Below are 20,168 nucleotides of genomic sequence, written 5' to 3' on the forward strand. Positions count from 1 at the left end.
GTCTGAAAGTTGCTATAGAAATATGTTGAGGTATTCAAGCAAAGATGTCGGGCTGGTGAGATAGCTCAGTGGTTAAGAGTGTGCACTGCTCTTCCAGAGGACTGGAGTTCAGATCCCAACATACCTACATCAGGTGGTTCGTAAGTTGACAATTGCCCCAGTTACCAGGACTCCCATGCCTATGATCTCCATAGGCACCTGCATTTGTGTGCATATATCTCCATAAAAATACACTTGCATACACATTATTAGAAATAAAAAAAATCTTTTAAAGATGTCTTGAGGAGTCCAGCATAAGTGAAACAAAAGTAATGTTAGTTTAGTGGCTGTTCCTGAAAGATCCAGGGATCCCTGATGTGCTTTAGTTAGCATTCTTGAGGCCTTCGGCCACCTAAACTGTGCCAATATGGACAAACTCTAGCTTTGCATGTTGGCACAAAGCACGTGGCAGGAAAGAATGAAACCGCCCAAATGAAAACCACAGAAGAATTCTGATTCTATCTTGTGCTGCCAGTCTACTCACAGAAGATCTAAGGAGACACATTTGTGTGTTTTTTAATAGAGATGTACAAGCTTTCAGAGGTATATAGGGATTTTGGGTAATTAAGGAAACTCACTCTTTGTCCTGCTGTCCATTTCTGTCTTCACTGGGTCTGGAGTTGATGTAGCTGGAGGTAACTTCTTCCCAATTGTCTGAGGAGGGAATAAGGTGATAGACATATCAGGATGATTCATGTCATTAATCAAAGGAACAAAACCAAATTCACAATGAGAAAATCCCCAGATGTGGCTATATAAACCACAGCCTTGAGTTGAGGCTGTTCTGTGGATAGGCTGCCACATATTAATGGGTCTTCACAGTGACCAAGAAGGGGGGTAAAATAGATAGGAGGGAGTAAAATAATAGAGAAGGCTCTTGGTACCTTCTATTTCTCTTTCTCTCTTGATACTTTTTACAGGTCTGTTATTATTTTTAGCAGACAAAAAGTTATAGTTTCCTTTATTTTATGACAAGCTGATCACATTTCTGGAGGCCCCATGTCTGGCCCAGTGCAGGTGCTCCAGAATAACCCCATAGGGAAAAAATGGAAACACATGAAAAGAAATAAAGGGAGGGAACTCAGGGACAAGGAAGATGGACAGGCAGGCAGAAGCTAGACTGTCCAGACCCACTAGGCCTTCTATTAATTCCTTCTTACCATCTGAGACTTCACTTACTTTGTGGAATATGAGTAACCTAGTCTAGTCCTTTTAGAAAGAGTCCGCCTATCTCCTAAAACAAAAGTATGGAGGGCCTTCATCTCTATTCCTACCAGTTGATTAGTCCTCCAAGGCTTAAAAGGTCCATACCTCTGTCCCTATGCACAATGGTTTGTTTTATTAAAACACATACACACACACACACACACACACACACACACACACACACACCCTTTATGTTTGCTCTGACTTCCCTTCTCTTTCTTTCATCTGCAGTAGATTTCATTATTGTTATTTATGAGTCATCCATAGTAAAACTTGAATACTGTCTTCTGCCTAAAGATGTTTCTGAAACCACAGGCTACCCAGCGGTTCAGAACCCAAATCAGACACATGAACAAACCCAATGGTTCAGAGGTGAGGGCTGCTCGCACTCTTCTTTCTGCCATTGCTCCCATGTAAACATGATTACTGTCCAATGAAAAGTGTCCGATGATATGAGAAACAGTTGTCATAACCCAATAGTCAGGTAAACTGACATCCCAACAATGAAGTCACTGGGAAAAACAAACTTTTCTATGTCCCTTGAACATAGGAAGAGTAATAAGCTGTGTCATTTAAAAACTGCCATGGTTGGAATTTTTCTTCAAATGAAATTCAATTGCCATTTTTTTTATTTGAAAAGGTTCTTCATGTTGCAAACATTGAGACTAGCATTAAATATGCATAAATCATAGAAAGAGGAAAAGATAAACCAAATCTTCAGACCTTCATGAATTTTTAAAAACGTTTGTGACAGAAAGCCTTTCCATTTTACACAGTGGCATTTTTATTTAGTGCCACAAGGCTCTCTATATTGAGAAAAAAACCAGAAAATCCCAAATAATATGCCACCTTCCACCACTAAGTATTCAGTTGAATAGTATTTTATGGTTCCATGAAAGTGTCAAGAAAGATGAAAAAAGGGTTGATGTTCTGCTAGAAGGTCACATTTTATGAAGGAACAGTTTGGAGATCATATTGAAAAGTGAGGAGGGAACCCGGAAGCTTTGGAACCATCAGTCACTGTCACCCCTGCCACAGGGCTGGAAACACACCTGCTAATCTCCTTGCCTCTCCTTTTAGGCAGGGAAGGATGGAATAAAGATTTCCACTCATTACCACGATAGGAAGAAGCAAACAAAACCAGCTTAGCTTAGCTCACACTCCTAGAACAAACAAATGAACAAACAAATAACCCACCAAAAGGAGATAGGAAATAAATGGCTTGGGCTTTAAACTCGAAATGCCTTCTCCTGGAGTGAGTCTAGCAGCTCTTACATCCTTATTATTTCTTTGTTGGTGAGCACAGAAAGTGCTGGCCTCATGCCTGAAGTCCTGATTTGCCAGAATGTTCAAAGTTATCAGACACCAAGAAAGAGCACTGGTTAAACACACTTAAAGAAAAAAAACCTAGCCGGGCTGTGGTGGCGCACGCCTTTAATCCCAGCACTTGGGAGGCAGAGGCAGGCGGATTTCTGAGTTCGAGGCCAGCCTGGTCTACAAAGTGAGTTCCAGGACAGCCAGGACTACACAGAGAGACCCTGTCTCGAAAAACCAAAAAAAAAAAAAAAAAAAAGAAAAAAAACCTAATGTTCACTCTGTTTTTTAATCTTCATTGTTTCAGAAAAATCCAGTGCTTTGGCTTCCATGGGTCCCAGTAATATGGATTATGGTGAAGTCGATATCATGCCTATCTTCTGGGGAATGGTAAACCTCAAATTCTTCATCTTTGTGGGCCATGATTAGAAGTCTAGAAGGTATGCCATGTTCTTCTCAACCTAGTCTGGTCCCATAGGGATGCCAAAGACAGGAAGCACAGTGGTTCTTCTCTGTTTGCTAGAAGTGACATTGGCTAGTTAACTGGCCTAAAAACTTGTCAGCTGGGTACATTTCTAGGCCCTGCCCCAGACTTTCCCAATCAGAAACCCTAGGGATGGTGCCTAGCAGTCTCTGAGAAAACACACCCTCTACAGGACTCTGATACATGCTCCAGTTTAAGAACCATTAACCCTAATGTAGAAGGAATTCTATTAGTGAGAATTAAATGTTCTTATTGGATTAAAAACTCAGTGCCTGTTTCCATACCGAGATACAGCATAAAACATTTTCAATGCTTCCCCCCCTCCTTTCTCTCCCTTTCCACAACATGCTCACTGCTTTCTCTTTTCTCACTGATTTAAGAACTCAATGTTGCTAGTTAGACTACACCTATGTATCTGCCATATATAACTGAAGCTCAGCTATAAAGCAGCCCCACACACACACACACACGCAAATAAAACAGGAACTCTCATGCACACCTACTGCTGTACCTGGAAGACATCAAAGGTTAGGCTTATTCTGGGCTGTGCCAGAGAACTCAGGACCTCCTCTTGAGGCCTCTTCCACAGAATAGCAACTTCTCCCCTTGTGAGTATCTTAAGAAATATGATTTGTCCGGGATAAGCAGCAGTGAGGCACTTGGGGGCCTTGCTGACAAGGCACATAACAGCTCCTAAGAGATTGGCTAGTGGTGTCATTTCACTGAGAGACTTCAGAAGGAACAAACCCTCAACTTCTACTCTCTACCTTGGCTCAACATTTCCTTTTGTTTTCTGGACAAGTGCCGAAACATTTCCCAGCATAAGCACCCATGTTGACCTTGTGTGCTTGTGCCCTGACCCAGAAGCCACTACTAGGAACGGCAGTGAATATGCATACAGAGAAACATAGAGCTGAATACGCCATAAATAGGCTATTGCTTTGGATATGCTTTAAGACTCAATAATTACCACACTGGTATCACTTTTTGTCTATCTTACCAACATCCCAAACTCCATTTAAAATCTAATGTAGAGGCTAGAGAGATGGGTTACTGATTAAGAGCATCTAATTGCTCTCACAGAAGACCCAGGTTTGGTTCCTAGCACCTATATCAGGTGGCTCACAACTACCTGTAACTTCAGTTTCAGAGAACCCAATGCCTTCTGGAGTCTGAGGATATCTGTACAAATGTGGTACTTACTCATATAAGCACACAATATATGCATAAATAAAAATAACACATAACTTTAAAAAACAAAATCAGGAATGAAGAGATGGTTCTGTGGTTAAGAGAACACACTACTCTTGAAGAGAACACAGATTCCAGTCTCAGCACCCTCTAAGCAGTTCACAACTACCTGTACTCCAGTTCTGGGAGATCTGGTGCACTCGGCTGGCCTCCAAGGGCATTGCGTGATCATGGTTTACATCCATGCAATAAAAAGCACCTACATATGTTTTATATATACATATACACACATATATGTTTACATATATGTATATATAAAAATTTAAAAACAAAACCTAATTTCTAGAAACAATCAGAAAGTCTATTCATTTGAATAATGATATTAATCCATCTCTCTCTAATTCCTGCCAAGATCACTAAGCAAATTGGGAGGGGGGAATCTTATTTACAGTGGGAGTTTCATATGAATGTGTTCCTAACTCCATAAGATCCAGCAAGACAGCATCAGAACAGATAAGCACCATATGATTTCAATTAGTAGAGCAAGTAACTTTTTCCCTTTTCCATGCCAAGATAAAGACAATCACTGGTTTGAGTCCAGGGAAATCCAGTTTCCAAATGATGAATGTATCTGTTTCTCTTTGTGACCGTGGAATATGAACACAGCATGCTGCTCAAATAATTGGTATAAAACCACTCCTCTGCTGTAATAACTCAGATGCAAACTCCCCTGAATGTAAGAAGTTTCTAATTGCAAGATAATACTTAAATTCACCATCTAAAAGTCCCCTTTCCAAAGACCACTGCATACAACTCTTGCAATCCAAAGGCAGCCAGCTCACTGGGGCAGAGGTGGAGGCTTCCTGCATCTGAGCAGTTGGCAGGGCCTCCCTGTCCATAGGTCAGGCTTTCTTGCAACTCTTTGAGAAGTATATGATGGTCTGAGAAACTACATTTAGCTATTACTCATGCATCTCACACAAAGCCAAACACCCGGGTAAAACCCAAGATCAAAGAGAGCTCTTACAAGATGTTCTTTACACAACACTAGAATCTGACAGTACTCTTTTCTCTTCCTGTCCATTATGGATTCATTGGGGCCTATTCAATATGAAGCAAGAAAACAGAGCAGAAGGCAAGAAGCTTTCGAGCACTGAAACAACAACCATGTGGGGTTGGTTCTCCACAGTAGTGTGCTGAAAGATACCCAAGAGGGCACTCTGGTTACCTTTATCCTACTCATCTCTAGGATATGGAGACATAGAAAGTACAGGACACAGGGATGGGGACAGCACAACACCATATCTACATGTAACTGTATCTGCAGCTTTTCAGTTTTTGTTTTCCACCAAAACTCTCCTCTTTATTTTCACACAATCCTTTCATGAACACCTATAACTGATGGAATTATGTAAAGTCTTCTTGGCTTTCAGGAGGGAGGGGTAGGAGCTGAGCACGTCAGAGCCAGAAAAGAATGAGTACAAAGAGTCATCTTTACAATGGAGTGTCTTGTGGACTCCCACGGGAGAGCTTCTCAGTTACATATTTAACTGTCCATCTGCCTGCATTTGGTGGACCTCACTTCAACTGTATTATGTCAAAAACAAAAGATATGCCACAGTAAAACACATCTTGGAGTTTTAAAAATAAAAGGCATGGTCCAGTACAGTGAACAAGAGCATTTATAGCTCTAGGCCAGGGTCAGATTTGCCTTTGACATGCCTCCTACGTAGGTATGTCAACTACAACATTTAGGGGAGCATTCTCTGAAGTCTACTTTTTAAAAGTTGACTATGAGAAAAACAAAGGGTTAAGGATAGTCTTCTGGGTATGGAGGCACATGCCTCATCTCAGGACTTGGGAAGGCTCAGGCAAGAGGATTGTTGAATTCAAGGCCAGCTTTGGAAACACATCAAAACCCTGTTTCCAAAAAGTAAAATAAATAAATAAATAAAGTAAAAGTTCAAAGATAATTCATTTTCCTGATTATGAAATTGAGTGTAAGACTTAAGAGATATTCAGATGATTTTCATTTACCTGAGTCGTCTTGAAATTTCAGACTCTAAACTCCGTTGAAGTTCTTTGCCTGACCACAGTTAAAGCCTGGTCTGAATCACAGCTGCTTTAGAAGCACTTGTCAACTGTAACACATTTGGCAGTATAGTATCTCTGTTTCAGAAACTGAGCAAGGACCTAGATGCTCAGTATTTTCTAATTTCACAAAATTTGAAGTTAGTAAGTGGTTGCTGCGTAAAGTAGGGCTCTAGGGATACCATCTACTCCCCACTCACCCTAGCATAAGCAACCTATCATGTGAAGTACAAAGACAGGATATTCTTCTTGACAAATCAGAGGACCCCTCTCCTTCCAAGAACCCCACTGTTTTAGTCATTGTTATACATCTGTATTCCACAGCTTGGTCAATAGTGACAGCACTCTGCCAACATTGATTAATCAGTGTTTTCCTAGGCTCCATCACATTTGTTTTAATGGACACATGTGTCCATTCTTGCACACACATATGCATACGCACATGCACACACATTTCATCCTGAAATAATCTTCAGAAGTGTATGCCCCTATAATGTTCTACTTACCAACTAATCACCAAAACACCTAATCCCTAACTTGGTAAATTTAGAAACCACTGAATACTGTTTAAGTTCTATAGTTATTATTTAACTTTATCCTAAAGTTTCTCTCAGTGTACTCCAGTCTTCTCCAAGCATAGAACTTCTTTTGACAGCCAGTAAGACACCACAAGAGTGAGTAGTCTACAGAACAAGTAAGTGAACACCACCCTTTTCCTAAGTTTTCTTCCTTATCTTCTCTGTGTCCTAGGACCATGACTTGAAACTGGCCTTCAATGACAATTGCCATATACCTCCCAGTGGATCCAACAACAGAGTTCTGAGTGCATATTCCTCCCTTCTTCTTTGACTCTGATCTAGATAGAGCCTATAACTTGCTCAGAGATTATATCAATCATTTTTCAGACAAGGATCCATTGATCTATCATAAGACAATTTTCAAACACCCTTTATACCTCTTAATGGACCTGCACCAAAGCAATCAGAACATGTATTGCTATTTTATTACTGCTCATGGAGATCCACCAGGAAAAATATGAAGATTTACTTCTAATTCTTACACCATGTCATACCTCCTAACAGTTCATATCTTCTCTTGCCTCTCAAGACTAATAGCAAACTTTCTCTAAATACATCATGACCTTTTGACTGAACTTGGGAATCTTCCATCAGGGCTTCCAGAGTTTCCTCTTTTAATCTGTCCATAAAGAGGCTTTAATATCTATCATTCTACTACATATATATTATATATATTTTATGTTTGTGTTTATATATGTATATATACATACATACATACATATACACACACACACATATATATATATATATATATATATATATATGAGAGAGAGAGAGAGGGAGAGAGAGAGGGAGGGAGGGAGAGAGAGAGAGAGAGAGAGAGAGAGAGAGAGAGAGAGAGAGAGGGAGAGGGAGAATATGAGAGTGTTGCTTGTGTAAAGAATTTGAGGCAGGCTCTGTTATTTCTCATTGACTCTATTTCCTGCCAGGATGTGATCTGGCTCATTTGTCTGTTTATTGAACACCTCTAAAAGCATGCCTTTAAAACGTAAAAGAGCCATACAGCAGGAAGAGGAAGGATGATGACTGTCTCTTTGTGAAATACAAATAACATTTGCAGTTAGTTGAGGCTTCCACCCAGGCTTAAGTGCTCAGCAAGATACAGCATGTAATTCAGAGAATATTAAAATCATAGATATCGGCTCTCCAAATATCTGACAATATATGAAAATACTGTTTGCATTTTACCCACTCTGTTCCCAGGAGAGGACTCTGCATGCCAGCTTGTTAAAGAATCATCGTATTCAGAGAATATGAGCAAGTCAAAGTGAATGTCCATTCACATACCACTTTTACAAAATATAACCTGTCATTATACTTTGGGAGACTATTTTGGCTGTTATAACAGATAAAAGAAAAGTTATAAACACTCCTTCTCCCAGGGGAACAGCTGGCTCTCTCTCTCTCTCTCTCTCTCTCTCTCTCTCTCTCTCTCTCTCTCTCACTTTTTGATTAACAATGCCTTCATTTTACATCATTTAGAGAATTTAGGAAGAGACTAGATAGGTAAGGGAGAGAAAGAATAGTATGGTAGATGTGAAAAGTATGTCTTTGGTTTGTCATGCTTTAACATCACACATGGACCAAGCTACAATGTTTCCATGACGCAGTTCAATTAATTCACACACAAGGATCCACTCTACTTTGTGTGTTTCTTTATATAATCAAAGCATAGTCCAGGCTATCCCTATCACCAACCTGGGGATGGCATCTCCTTCTCCACTACAATTGAGTACATCTCACCTGTAAGATTCAAATAAAGCCCATCAGGTATTTTATCAGCGTTAACCAACACCTTCTATGGGCATGAATCCCATACTTACTCATGATATTTTTCTATGCAAAGCATACTTGAGGGCAAAGACACCTTTTATTCGGTTTTCTGTTAGAACACTAAAATGAACACTTGCCTTGGTAGTGAATTCTATTCTGGCTACTGCATATACAAACATGAAAGGCTCAGAGTCCTGGATCATCAGTGAGTTTGAGATTAGCAGTAGGGTCCAGCTCATTAGATACACATCACATAGTGCAAAGGGATAAATGGTACAATAAAGACATGTACAGATAGAGAGGAAACTAGTTGTTAGCCAAGCTACATGAGGAAATAAGCCTCAAAGATGGCCGCAGTGAGGCTTGTGCTAAATTCAGAAACATAAGTAGGAGTTGGCCTAAGAATGTAGTAGAAAGGGTGTTTTAGTTGAATAAAAAGCAAGGAAGTAAGGCAAAACTGGATGCAGGAGTTGGGTGTAGTGGGTGTACTCAAGAGACTGAGGCAGTGATGTGGGTGGAGGCACACACACTGAGGAGAGTGAGAGAAACTTTAGGCCCACGAGCCAGCTAGGTAAGTTAAAGCTACTTTACAGTAGTTTGTGGCTTATTCCCAAAACATCTGGTCACCAGGAAAAGTAAAGAAAGGTGTGATGGTCCAATTTGGGATGTTAAGACTGATAAGGAATGATGAAGAAATGGTGGCGAAGCAACACTGTCTTCTGCTTAAAGCCCTGAAAACATGTTTGCCTAGCTACAGCTCACAGCCATTACAGGCACAAATCAGTGACTGCAAACTGGTACAAATATGGCAGAAACATTTCTGATTTTGTCATGCTCTTGAATCTGTGTGCATGCATACCACATAGTGAGTGCCAACCATGTGCAAAAGACAACAATAAGTTCCCACTCAGAGGAATTGGTCACAGAGATGAGTCCCAGGGTTCAGGGACCTGATGGAAAGGGTCAAAGAAGATGCATTTCTCTGTGCTCTGCTGCTAGTGCCAAGACTTAGTGGCAAAATAATAGGTCTGTAACCACTCTGAGCATTTTGCTTCCTGTGAAAACACCAGTCAATCTCCCATTTGAAAACTAAAACATTAAGAAAAAAAAACATATAGACACATGAGCAGCTCTTGACAGATATAAGAACACCATCATTGTCATCTGACAAATTTAAAGTAAATTGTTTAATCAAGTTTGACTCCGAAATTTTTTCCCAGAATGTATTTTCAGAGGAAGCTTTCTGTTCTTCAGAGAAGAGAAGGAAAATGAAGCAGCCTCAGTCCAAAAACAGATCACACTTAGAGCCATAAATTGATGCATTGTTTTCAAGTAGAACCACAATCTTAGAAAGAAAGAAAGAAAGAAAGAAAGAAAGAAAGAAAGAAAGAAAGAGACACACAGAGAGAGAAACAGAGAGAGAGAGAGAGAGAGAGAGAGAGAGAGAGAGAGAGAGAGAGAAGAAGGAAAGAAAGAAGGAAAGAAAAGAAAGAAAGCTTAGAGCACACAGCGGAGTACTACTGAGCCTTAAAAAGGCAATTCTGCTACCACAACATGAACAATCTGGTGGATATTAATATACTAGGTGAATTAAGCCAGTCATAAAAAAATAGAAACTGGAAGAAGGGGGAGCAGAAACTCTGCTGTATCTGTGGATTCTGCATCCATAGATACAAATACCTCAGAGTTAAAATACTTGGGAAAGGTACTGCCTCCATGTTAAATCATCAGATCTTCTTCTTGTCATCATTTCCTAAATAATACAGTATAACAACTGTTTATATTTTATATAGGAGATGAACATAATAGTTTTTTTTCATTAGGGGGCAGTTCCTATAAACAATCCCCCATAAATATCAAAGGATGTCTATATTGTCTAATTCTATTTATTCTCTGGAGCTAGGAGCCCAACCCTAGCATTAAAGTACAATCCACGCTGTACTTCCATTCATATACATTATTTATGTCATATTCTGCCTCAGTCTTAGGTGAAATAGTTCTTTAAAAGATAGCCTACTGATTCCACGAAGCCCTTCTTCAAATCTGGCTAACACTAAAGTAATGCTGGCCTTAATGCTGTAAGATTCATTCTTTACTTTCATCACTAGCTACACAGACTTCTAAAGAAAAATGCTTGTTTTGAAGAATCATATAGACTCTCCTAACTTACAGAAGGACAGAGGAAATACATCTAGACTTGTTTGAGGACTGAGGAGATAGTTCAATCTATAAAGTGCTTGTTGTGTAAGTAGGAGACCCTGAGTTCGACCCTCAGAGCCCACCGAGAAAGCCAGGTAGGGTTGTGCACACTTGTAATCCCAGCACTGAGAAGGCAGAAACTAAAGAATTCCCAGGGGCTCACTGGCCAGCCAGTGTAGCCTAATCAGTAAGCTCCAGGTCCCTATGAAATCCTGTCTCAAAAGCAAGGTGAACATCAATCCTAAGAAACAATACAAGAACTAGGCCCCTGGTCTCCAGACACACATGCACAAACACGAACACACAGACACACACAAGATATTTTAAAAGGCTTTCTGGTGTTACATTGCTTTTTACTAAAAAATGAACTCGGGTCATATATGGATTAAAAATGAGAGTTTACTGGTGGTCAGGTACACAACTGGCATGTCTTCTGTGGACACAGCAGTATACTTAGAAAGGTGACTTCAAAATATCTCAAGAATAGAATCCCAGTGGGGCATGTCAGAAACATGTCTGCAATTCTAGCATGTGGGAGGTTGTTGGAGGAGGACAGTGAGCTTCAGGTTAGCTAGAGCTATATAGAGTTAAAGAAACAGTGGGGTGTAGAGAAGGATCATCAATTAAGAGTGTACACTGCTCTTGTAGAGGACCTGAGTTTGATTCCCAGCACTGATGTCTGGCAACTCCCAACCACCTATAAGTACAGTTCTAAGGGTATCCAATGCCTCATGGGCACCAGTAGTCACATGCATATGCATGTATGTGTACACAGTCTCACACACATACACACACACACACACACACACACACACACACACACAAAATTAAACACAGTAAAGTAAGTCATTATAAATAAAAGGGACTGGAGATATGGTTCAGCAGTAAAGAACAATACTGGCTGTTCTTCCAAAGGACCCAGGTTAGATTCCCAGCACCTACGTGGTGGCTTATAACATCTGTAATTCCAGTTTCAGAGGATCCAATGTCTTCTGGTCTCTGCAGGTACCAGGCACACACTGGTGCATATACATACAAGAAGGCAAAACACCAATATACATAATAAAATACAAATTAAAAAGAATAGAAACATCAAAATAAATAGTCAAGAAAAAATGAAGGTTCTGTAAAGAGAGGTCAAATTAACTTAAAATCAGGGCATTCTAGTCACAAGAGAATAGGACATATTCAACAATGGGGGCAAATCAAACCCATATTTTATGCTCCCCTTAAAAATGTCTTAGGTGACAAAGACAGAAGTGCCCTCCCATGCATGAGGAGCTCTCATTGTCCACGACCTTGGTTTTCTGACTACTTCTTTCTGTTTGTTTCATTAACTAGGATGACAACATGATGGGGGAGGGCTGCCCTGGGCACCTCCAAATTCTTCCAAGTGCCCCAGGCATTAGATGAGCTTAATATAATACTTTTGTCAAACATCCATCAGAAAAGAGTCTTATGGTGGTGCTAGGGACATCATAATGAAACAAATAAACCAACCCTTTCTTTTGGCATTTAGTGGTAAATTTTGTACTGAGGAGAAATGGTCTCTAAAAGCAACTTTACTGGCTATGTGATGTTGGGCAAATTACTTCACTTCTCCATATGCCAGTTTCCTCTTCTCTAAAATGAAGCCAACGATAAAAATGTCATGGATTTTTCCAGAAGGATACAATGACAGGTGTATAATGTGCTTATCGTTAGATTCTGTTGAATTAAAATCTCAGACTGGCCGTACAGACTGCTCAGGGACTAAACAGCTTGTCACACAAGTTCAAGGACTTAAAGTTCAGATCCCAGAAACTCACATTAAATGCCTGGAAAGGGACAGATAAGGATCCCCAGAACAAGCCTCCTAGTAAGACTAACCATATTGGCGAGGTAGTTTGTTTGAGAGACCCTGCCTCAGTGAAGAAGTTAAAGATCAATAGAGGATGATTCCCAACATGAGCTTAGGCTTTCACATGACTGCTCACACATGTACACAAGTAAGTTCATACAAAAAAGCATGCATATATACATATATACACACACACCCACACACACAAAATGGAAAAAAATCATCAGAATACCTTTATGTGAATTCAACTTGGAAAGAATGCTCTATTAGACAGTTTTTTTTTTCTAATAGTAGGCTAGCCACCCATTAGCCACTCATTCCTTTGCTTGGGGGTTGGAGAACAGCTTTTAGAAGACAGTTATAGAGCAAAGACATGTCTAGAGGAAACTGATAAATCTGGAAGCTAGAAGAGATTAAAAGTAGCATCTATTGGTACAGAGTTGCTGCTGAAGAAGATTAGTAGGGGAGAGGGGAACTGAAGTAGGCCAAAGCCCACAACCCACAGACATTTCTAATCAATAAAGGTGGCACGTACAGTGAGTGGTCAGAACAACATCCCGGAGGACCCTCTAGTGTGTGCCCATGCCAGCTGCTTCTGGCTGCATCCAAACTGCTATCTACTGTTGATGATGGAAAAACAACAAGGCGTGTGTCTGGGGAAAATGGCCTGTTGTCTGAGAACAGAAAGCCTTTTATTGAGAGTTTTGGTACTCAGGAGCAAACACACCACCACAGAAAACTATCCCAAGCCATCTTTTTCAAAGTCTGGCACCCATTCAGTAATGGATGAGGAAATTCTAAATTACTGGGCCAAACAGATACTCCTCCCAAGGTAATGGGCCAAATGAGACCACACACTCACACTGTACAGACTTTTAAAGCCACTTAGAAATTACTAACAGATACTTAACATAAACCATTGAATTCATAATCCTCTACCTGGAAGTGGCCACACATGCCAAAAGCAGCACTGAAAGGCTTCTTTCAAGACTAGCAAGGAGGTGGTGAGATGGCTCAGTGGTCAAGCTGTCTGCTCCCAAGCCTGATGACTGAGTTCCACCTCCAAGACACACATAGTGGAAGGAGAGGACCGACTGGAACAAGACATCCACATCTGCACACATGCATGTGTGTAAACATGCACGTGTGTGCATACACACCCACACCCACAAGAGAGAGAGAGAGAGAGAGAGAGAGAGAGAGACAGAGACAGAGACAGAGACAGAGACAGAGACAGACAGAAAGAGACAGAGAGAGATCAGCAAGAAAGTGCTGTAACTCTGTTCAGATCCTATGTAGGATATCTGAGACTCAACAAATCTCATAAGTAATACACACCGCTGTGTAACTCGCCAAACCATCATTGTTATCAAGGAAGCACTCCGTCCTCAGTTGTGATGTAGGAAATGTCAATATAACGTTGATAGGAATCAATGCAGCTCACCAATTCTAGTTCTCTGAGATCCTCCATGGTTTCACAGCCTTAAAACAGAGGCTTGAGAGCCAGTGAGATGGCTCAGGGGGAAAAGGTGCTTGTGACCAAAGCTGACCACCTGATTTTCATGGGCTAGAAGGGTAGAACAAACTCCCTCAAGTTGTCCTCTGATGTCCACACACATACTATGCCAAGCATACCCCACCCCTACTCTCTCTAACACACAATAGGGGAGGGAAGGAGGGAAGGAGAGAAAGAAGATGAATGTGTGAACACAAAATATATGTAACTTCAATTTTTATTTTTTTTTCAGTTTTTTGAAACAGGGTTTTTCTATGTAGCCCAGGCTGTCCTGGAACTTTCTCAGTAGACCAAGCTGGCCTCGAACTCACCGAGATCCATCTGTCTTTGCCTCCCTCCCAAGTGCTGGGATTAAAGGTGTATGCCACCACTGCCTAGTTATGAATAGAATTTTTAAAAATTTTCAAACAGGGGACTGGGGGGCTGAGAGTATGGCTTGTTGGTACAGCTCCTGCTTAGTACGTGTAAGGTCTTGGGTTCAATCCCAGGTTGAACCCCCAGTTACACCACAAAAACGAAACCTATTGGGCCATCCAGCAGTTAAAGGGATGTTTCTAGAAGGCTGTAATAATGTGAAATTTTACAGATTGCTAAATAAATAAATAAATAAAATTTAAAAATTCTTGTGTGTGGAGACAATTCTATGTTTGGTATGATCTCAACCAGTTAAAAATGTATGGCCAAACCACTAAAGGCTAATATTTAAAAACAGTAACAGTGGTTGCCCCAGGGAAGTTAAATTATCAGTGCTCTTTGTTTCCTTATTTTCTAGTATTTCAAAAATCATTTTATAATCAGAAAAATGAAGTTTTGAGAGGTGCAATAATGTGCATTAAAATGGCTAAAAATTACAATCTCCCTCCCCACTTTACTGATGTTGCTCTTGAAGGTCTGATTGGATTTGCAACTACTCCTAGCTAGTAGTCACATGAAGCTTTCATCTGTGTGTCATTGTATTTCCAAGTCATTAGTAAGGATGTTAAGACCGTCAGATGTGAAATGAATCATGATGGGAAATTGCAAGACGCCACCCATATAGAAAACACTGTGGCATTTGTCATCTCCTTCACTTATAGTTCTTCACTGGCTCATATCTTTAGTGACTAAGTGCATAATGTAGACTCATTTCTAATTAATGTTGTTCCAAATAAAGTATTAGGACATTTTATCACGTTTTCAATGCCAAGAACCAAGAACGGGTTTCTTATTATCCTAATTAAACTCATGAATTCCTTATTTGTATTTCAGAAAAGGACTTTGTGTATAATCAAAGACCATAGGGATAGCCTATAGGGATGGCTCAGTGGTTAAGAATACTTGCAGATGTCCTGGGTTCAATTCCTAGCACCCACATGGTGGCTCACAATCATCTGTAACTCCACTTCCAGCGGTTCTGGAGCCTGACTCTGACCTCCACTGCAACCGGGCACACATGAGGTATACATTTATATATTAATATACATTAAGGCTTCATTAAATATTAATAACGAAAAATATTAATACACATAAAATAAAATTTAAATCTTTTTTAAAAGACAATGCTTATAGATTCTTTATTTCTGGTCTTTAAAGAAGTATGGCTTCAAGGGATGACAAGTGTGATTAAATACAGGATTACCTACTACTGTTAGAAGTAGCTATTTGTGGGCTGAAGGGATGGCTCAGAAGTTAAGAGCAGTGCTTGTTCTTCCAGAGAACCTGGTACCTGGGTTCAATTCCCAGTACCCACATGGTAGCTTCTAACTGCTTGTAACTCCAGTTTCAGAAGATCCAATTACTTCACATAGACATTCATGCAGGTAAAACATGGATGCACATGAAATAAAAATAAATCATTCAAAAAATTAAAAGTGGCTATTTATTAAGGAATAGTTTAATTTTTATATTACATAGATTTCATAGACATTTTCATTTCTTTAAGAAACATTTCTAATTAACATGATCTTGTGCTTTTTTTTTTAAATCAAGACTGATTTATACTAAAATAGGATTCTACGTAGGGGTGAAAACAGATCAAATAGATACATTTTTTCTTCTTAAAAAGTGTGTGCACACATGCACATACAATGTATGTGTACAGGCTTATGACTGTGTGTGTTTGAATGAATGTATTTGGAAATATGTACACAGATATGCAAGTGTGTGTGGCAACCAGAGGTTGATGTCAAATATCTTCTAGGGTTCTCTACCTTTAATTATTTCATTTTTTTAAGGCGGAGTCTCTCCCTGAACCTGGAGTACAAAGAGTAGGCAATACTAGCTTACCAGTAAGCTTCAGATATCCTGTCTCCACTTCCCTAGTGCTACAGTGCTAGGATTGTTGGGCTGTACCATCAAGCTCCCTTCCACCCAAACATGCATGTTGAAGTCCTCATACTCTTGTGGCAAGCACTCCATCAACTCAGCCACTTCCCCAGACTCTAATAAATATACATTAAATTATATATATATATATATATATATATATATATATGTATATATATATATATATCAACTGTATGTTACTTTTAAAAATATTTTAGGTGTGTGGTATTATAGCATATGTATATATACATATGTACATACATACATGCATGCATACATACATATATACATATGTACATGTGAAACCAGAGGCCAGAGGAAGAGGTGAGAGTATTCTTCTAGTGCTCTCTACATTTTTGTTTGTTTGTTTGTTTGTTTGTTTGTTGTGAGACAGGATTTCTCTGTGTAATTCTGGCTAGCCTTGAACTCAATCTATAGACTAGGCTGACCTTGAAATCAGAGATCTGCCTGTCTCTACTTCCACAGTACTACGATTAAAGGCATGTGCTGCCCCACCTGGCTATTGTTTTTTTAAACAAGGTCTTTCCCTGTCCTGGAAGCTTGTAGTTTTGGCTAGGCTGGGTGTGTAGGGGGGCTTCCAGGATCAGCCTATCTTCTCCCTCTAAGGCTGGAGTTACAGACATGTGCAGTCATGCACAGGCTTTACACAGGTGCTAGAAACTTGAACTCCACAGCAAGTGCTCTTACCCACTGAACCATCTTCCCAGCGCTGTAAATGCACTTTAACAAAGGTGCTTCTTTTGTCGCTTCTGGTCTTGTAGAACTGAAATTTAAAATGGTCCATACTTGGCTGTTTTTCATATTCATTCATCGTTTCATCCATTTAACATCAATTTAACAGCAAATATGAGGAGGGAGAAGACAATTCTCTTAAGGCTGTAAATTCTAAGAAGCCTGAGTTTCAAGCAAATTAGATCCTTACCATATGAGCAAATGGTAAATGTTTTACCACTCATTTTGCAAGTTTTAATTCTTCTGTGCTAAAATATTTCCTTCTCTCCTTTCTTTATAACATATACAAAAACAACAAACCACACAACACATGGATGAAGAAAATATGAAATCACTAATTTTACACATGTGCTTTTCTCGGTTAGCTATGTTACTTTTAAGTTTGGTGTTTATTGTAATTTTTAGACAGGCTCTCAGTATGTAGTCAGCTAGCATGGAACTCACTTGATACTAGGCCGGCCTCAAATTCATAGAGATCTACTTGCCCCTGCCTCATGAGTACTAGAATTAAAAATACACACCACTATGTTGTATTTTTTCTTCTGAGACGGGATTTCACGTAGCCCAGGCTGATCTTAAACTAGCTACGTGGTGGAAGATGACCTTGAGCTCTCTACTACTGGGATCACAAGCATGTACCAACATGTTTGGTTCAATTACTTTTTAAGGAATATTTTTAAAGGATAAATAGACAAGACAATGCATCTAGTAAAATATGTCCATTGATGTGTTTTCTATTCTTCACTGATTCCATGTCCTTTTCTGTCACAATGGAGAATGCTTGCTTCAATGTTTGCTTGTGTGCTCCCAGAGCAGCAATTCCTCTTTGTGCCTTACACAAAGACTTGCTATAGGCTCCTCGCAGGGAAAACACAATACAGATTCATGGAAAATGGTGACAAAAGAGGACAATGACCAGGAATGGTACTTTTTGAATGAACAATACATTCATTACTTCTGGGTTATTCTATTATATTTAGTATGATTCTGGCAGATGTGTTTGGACATGCTCCCAAATTTACAGAGATTTTCAGGAAAAGATTTCTATATTCTTACCACCACAGCACAACAAAGTGAGTTTATTAACCCTCACCACCAGCCACTTATTCTTCATTCGTAACCTGGTCATCATGATTCAAGTTACAGGGTTCCTTTTTCTGCCATTGTGGAATCAAGGAACAGTATCAAGCTCTATGAAGTCTTATTTCCTCGTAGACATTGCTTAGCCAACTTTCTTTGCTGTAATGACTAAGGTTTGTCCATAACTCCTGATATCTAGTATCTGGTTGAAATTAGTTTTCATGGGGGCTGGAGAGATGGCTCAGTAGTTAAGAGCACTTGCTATTCCTATACTGGACTCAGGTTCAGTTCCTAGCACATATGTGTGGCTCACAATCATCCAGGACTCCAATTCCAGGGCATCTGATGCCATCTATGGGCAGGAGGCACAAATATGGTCCATATACACATACAGGGAAAATACAGACATAAAATAAAATATATAAATCTAAAATAATCTTTCAAAAATCCCGAATTTTTATTTACTGCCTTGTCTCATAGCTCCTCAGGATATCTCTGGTCTCTTTGTCATCAACTCAATTCCATGGCAATGTAACCACCATAAGATCTCACAGAGTTGGAATAGATACATTTCAAGATTTGCTTACACACTGCTTTAGAGTCCACGAAACCCTTTTTTTACTACAATACTTAGAAACTTAGTGATCCATCCATGACCTAGATCCCTCTCTCAGCCTCTTATTAACATTCTTAAAACCATTTTGTCTCTACCCAGACAACTCCTGCCCTCTTGGGCATAACAACTTACGACTGAAGGCCACAAAAACCTGTGGTTGTTTGAACCTTTTTTTCTCTGCTTCTAATGACGCTTAAAAGTAAAGGGATTGATAGGTTAGAAACAAAATAAATTTGTTATAAAATCAGATATGTGAGGTCTATGGGGCAGCTAGCTCTCCCAGTGCAGGAACTAGACAAGGATAAGCATTGTGCTAGAAGAAATATGTGAACTCCTCCATGACCTAAAAGCACAATACTTTTAGCATCATCACTTCATTGATTATCAGCTTCTAATCACAGCCTAGAAAAGGTACCCAAGAGAAATTGTTTCCTGTTGGAAAGTGAAAATAGCCCTGACTAAGAAGGCAAAATAAAAAAGAACAGACTGAACAGATGCTACCAAAACAAATGGAGCAAAACATATTAAAATCACTGGTGAATGAAGATGCTTGGCTAGTGAAGAATAAGAAAACCAAGCAGTAAATGCATCCTCTCCACCTCTAAGTTCCTCAGTGTAAATGAACAAAGCAGAAATACAACTTTGAAGTGATACAGGCCCCAGTTTTCTGCCATCACATTCCCAAACCCTGACTGTTGAATTTCTACAAGTGCAAGGAGAAGTTTAATGGAGGTAACACTTCAGAATCATAGGCCCCATGAAATAGCTTTAAGTATGACCTTTTGATAAAAGGTAGCCATTTACAGAAATTCTGGTGCGTGGGTTGTTTACGAATTATTACTTTTTTAAAGTTGACTGTGGAGTGACTATCAGAAGTGTAGAACATACAGAAGTGCAGAATAGTAGTTTATGCTTCCATTCATGGCTGAAGCACACATTTATTTGAAGATCTGATTTTCAACATGGAGAGCCTGAGCTAAGGAAGAATTTTGTACCAATTAAATGGGCTCCAATGCCACAAAGAAATAGAAGACAAGTTGCTGAGTAACTGAACTCTGCAATTTAAATTTGTTAAATGGGAGAAAACACAACACACAATTCAGCTAAAGTCAGCAGAATAGTATGTTGGGTTCATATTCTCTCTCTCTCTCTCTCTCTCTCTCTCTCTCTCTCTCTCTCTCTCT

General features: G+C 39.6%; 1 protein-coding gene across 3 annotated transcripts in view; it reads right to left on the reverse strand.

Moving 5' to 3' along the window:
- Positions 1-20,168, reverse strand: part of Sh3kbp1 (SH3 domain containing kinase binding protein 1) — a 330,974-nt gene that overhangs the window by 105,151 nt on the left and 205,655 nt on the right. For all 3 annotated transcript variants that reach the window (XM_028772689.1, XM_028772690.1, XM_028772691.1), the window contains one exon: positions 618-693. In XM_028772689.1, the coding sequence (XP_028628522.1) occupies positions 618-693 (76 nt within the window). The remainder of the gene's footprint in view (positions 1-617; positions 694-20,168) is intronic.

Source organism: Grammomys surdaster, unplaced genomic scaffold (genome assembly GCF_004785775.1).
Source record: "Grammomys surdaster isolate TR1022 unplaced genomic scaffold, NIH_TR_1.0 217, whole genome shotgun sequence".
NCBI lineage: Eukaryota > Metazoa > Chordata > Mammalia > Rodentia > Muridae > Grammomys > Grammomys surdaster.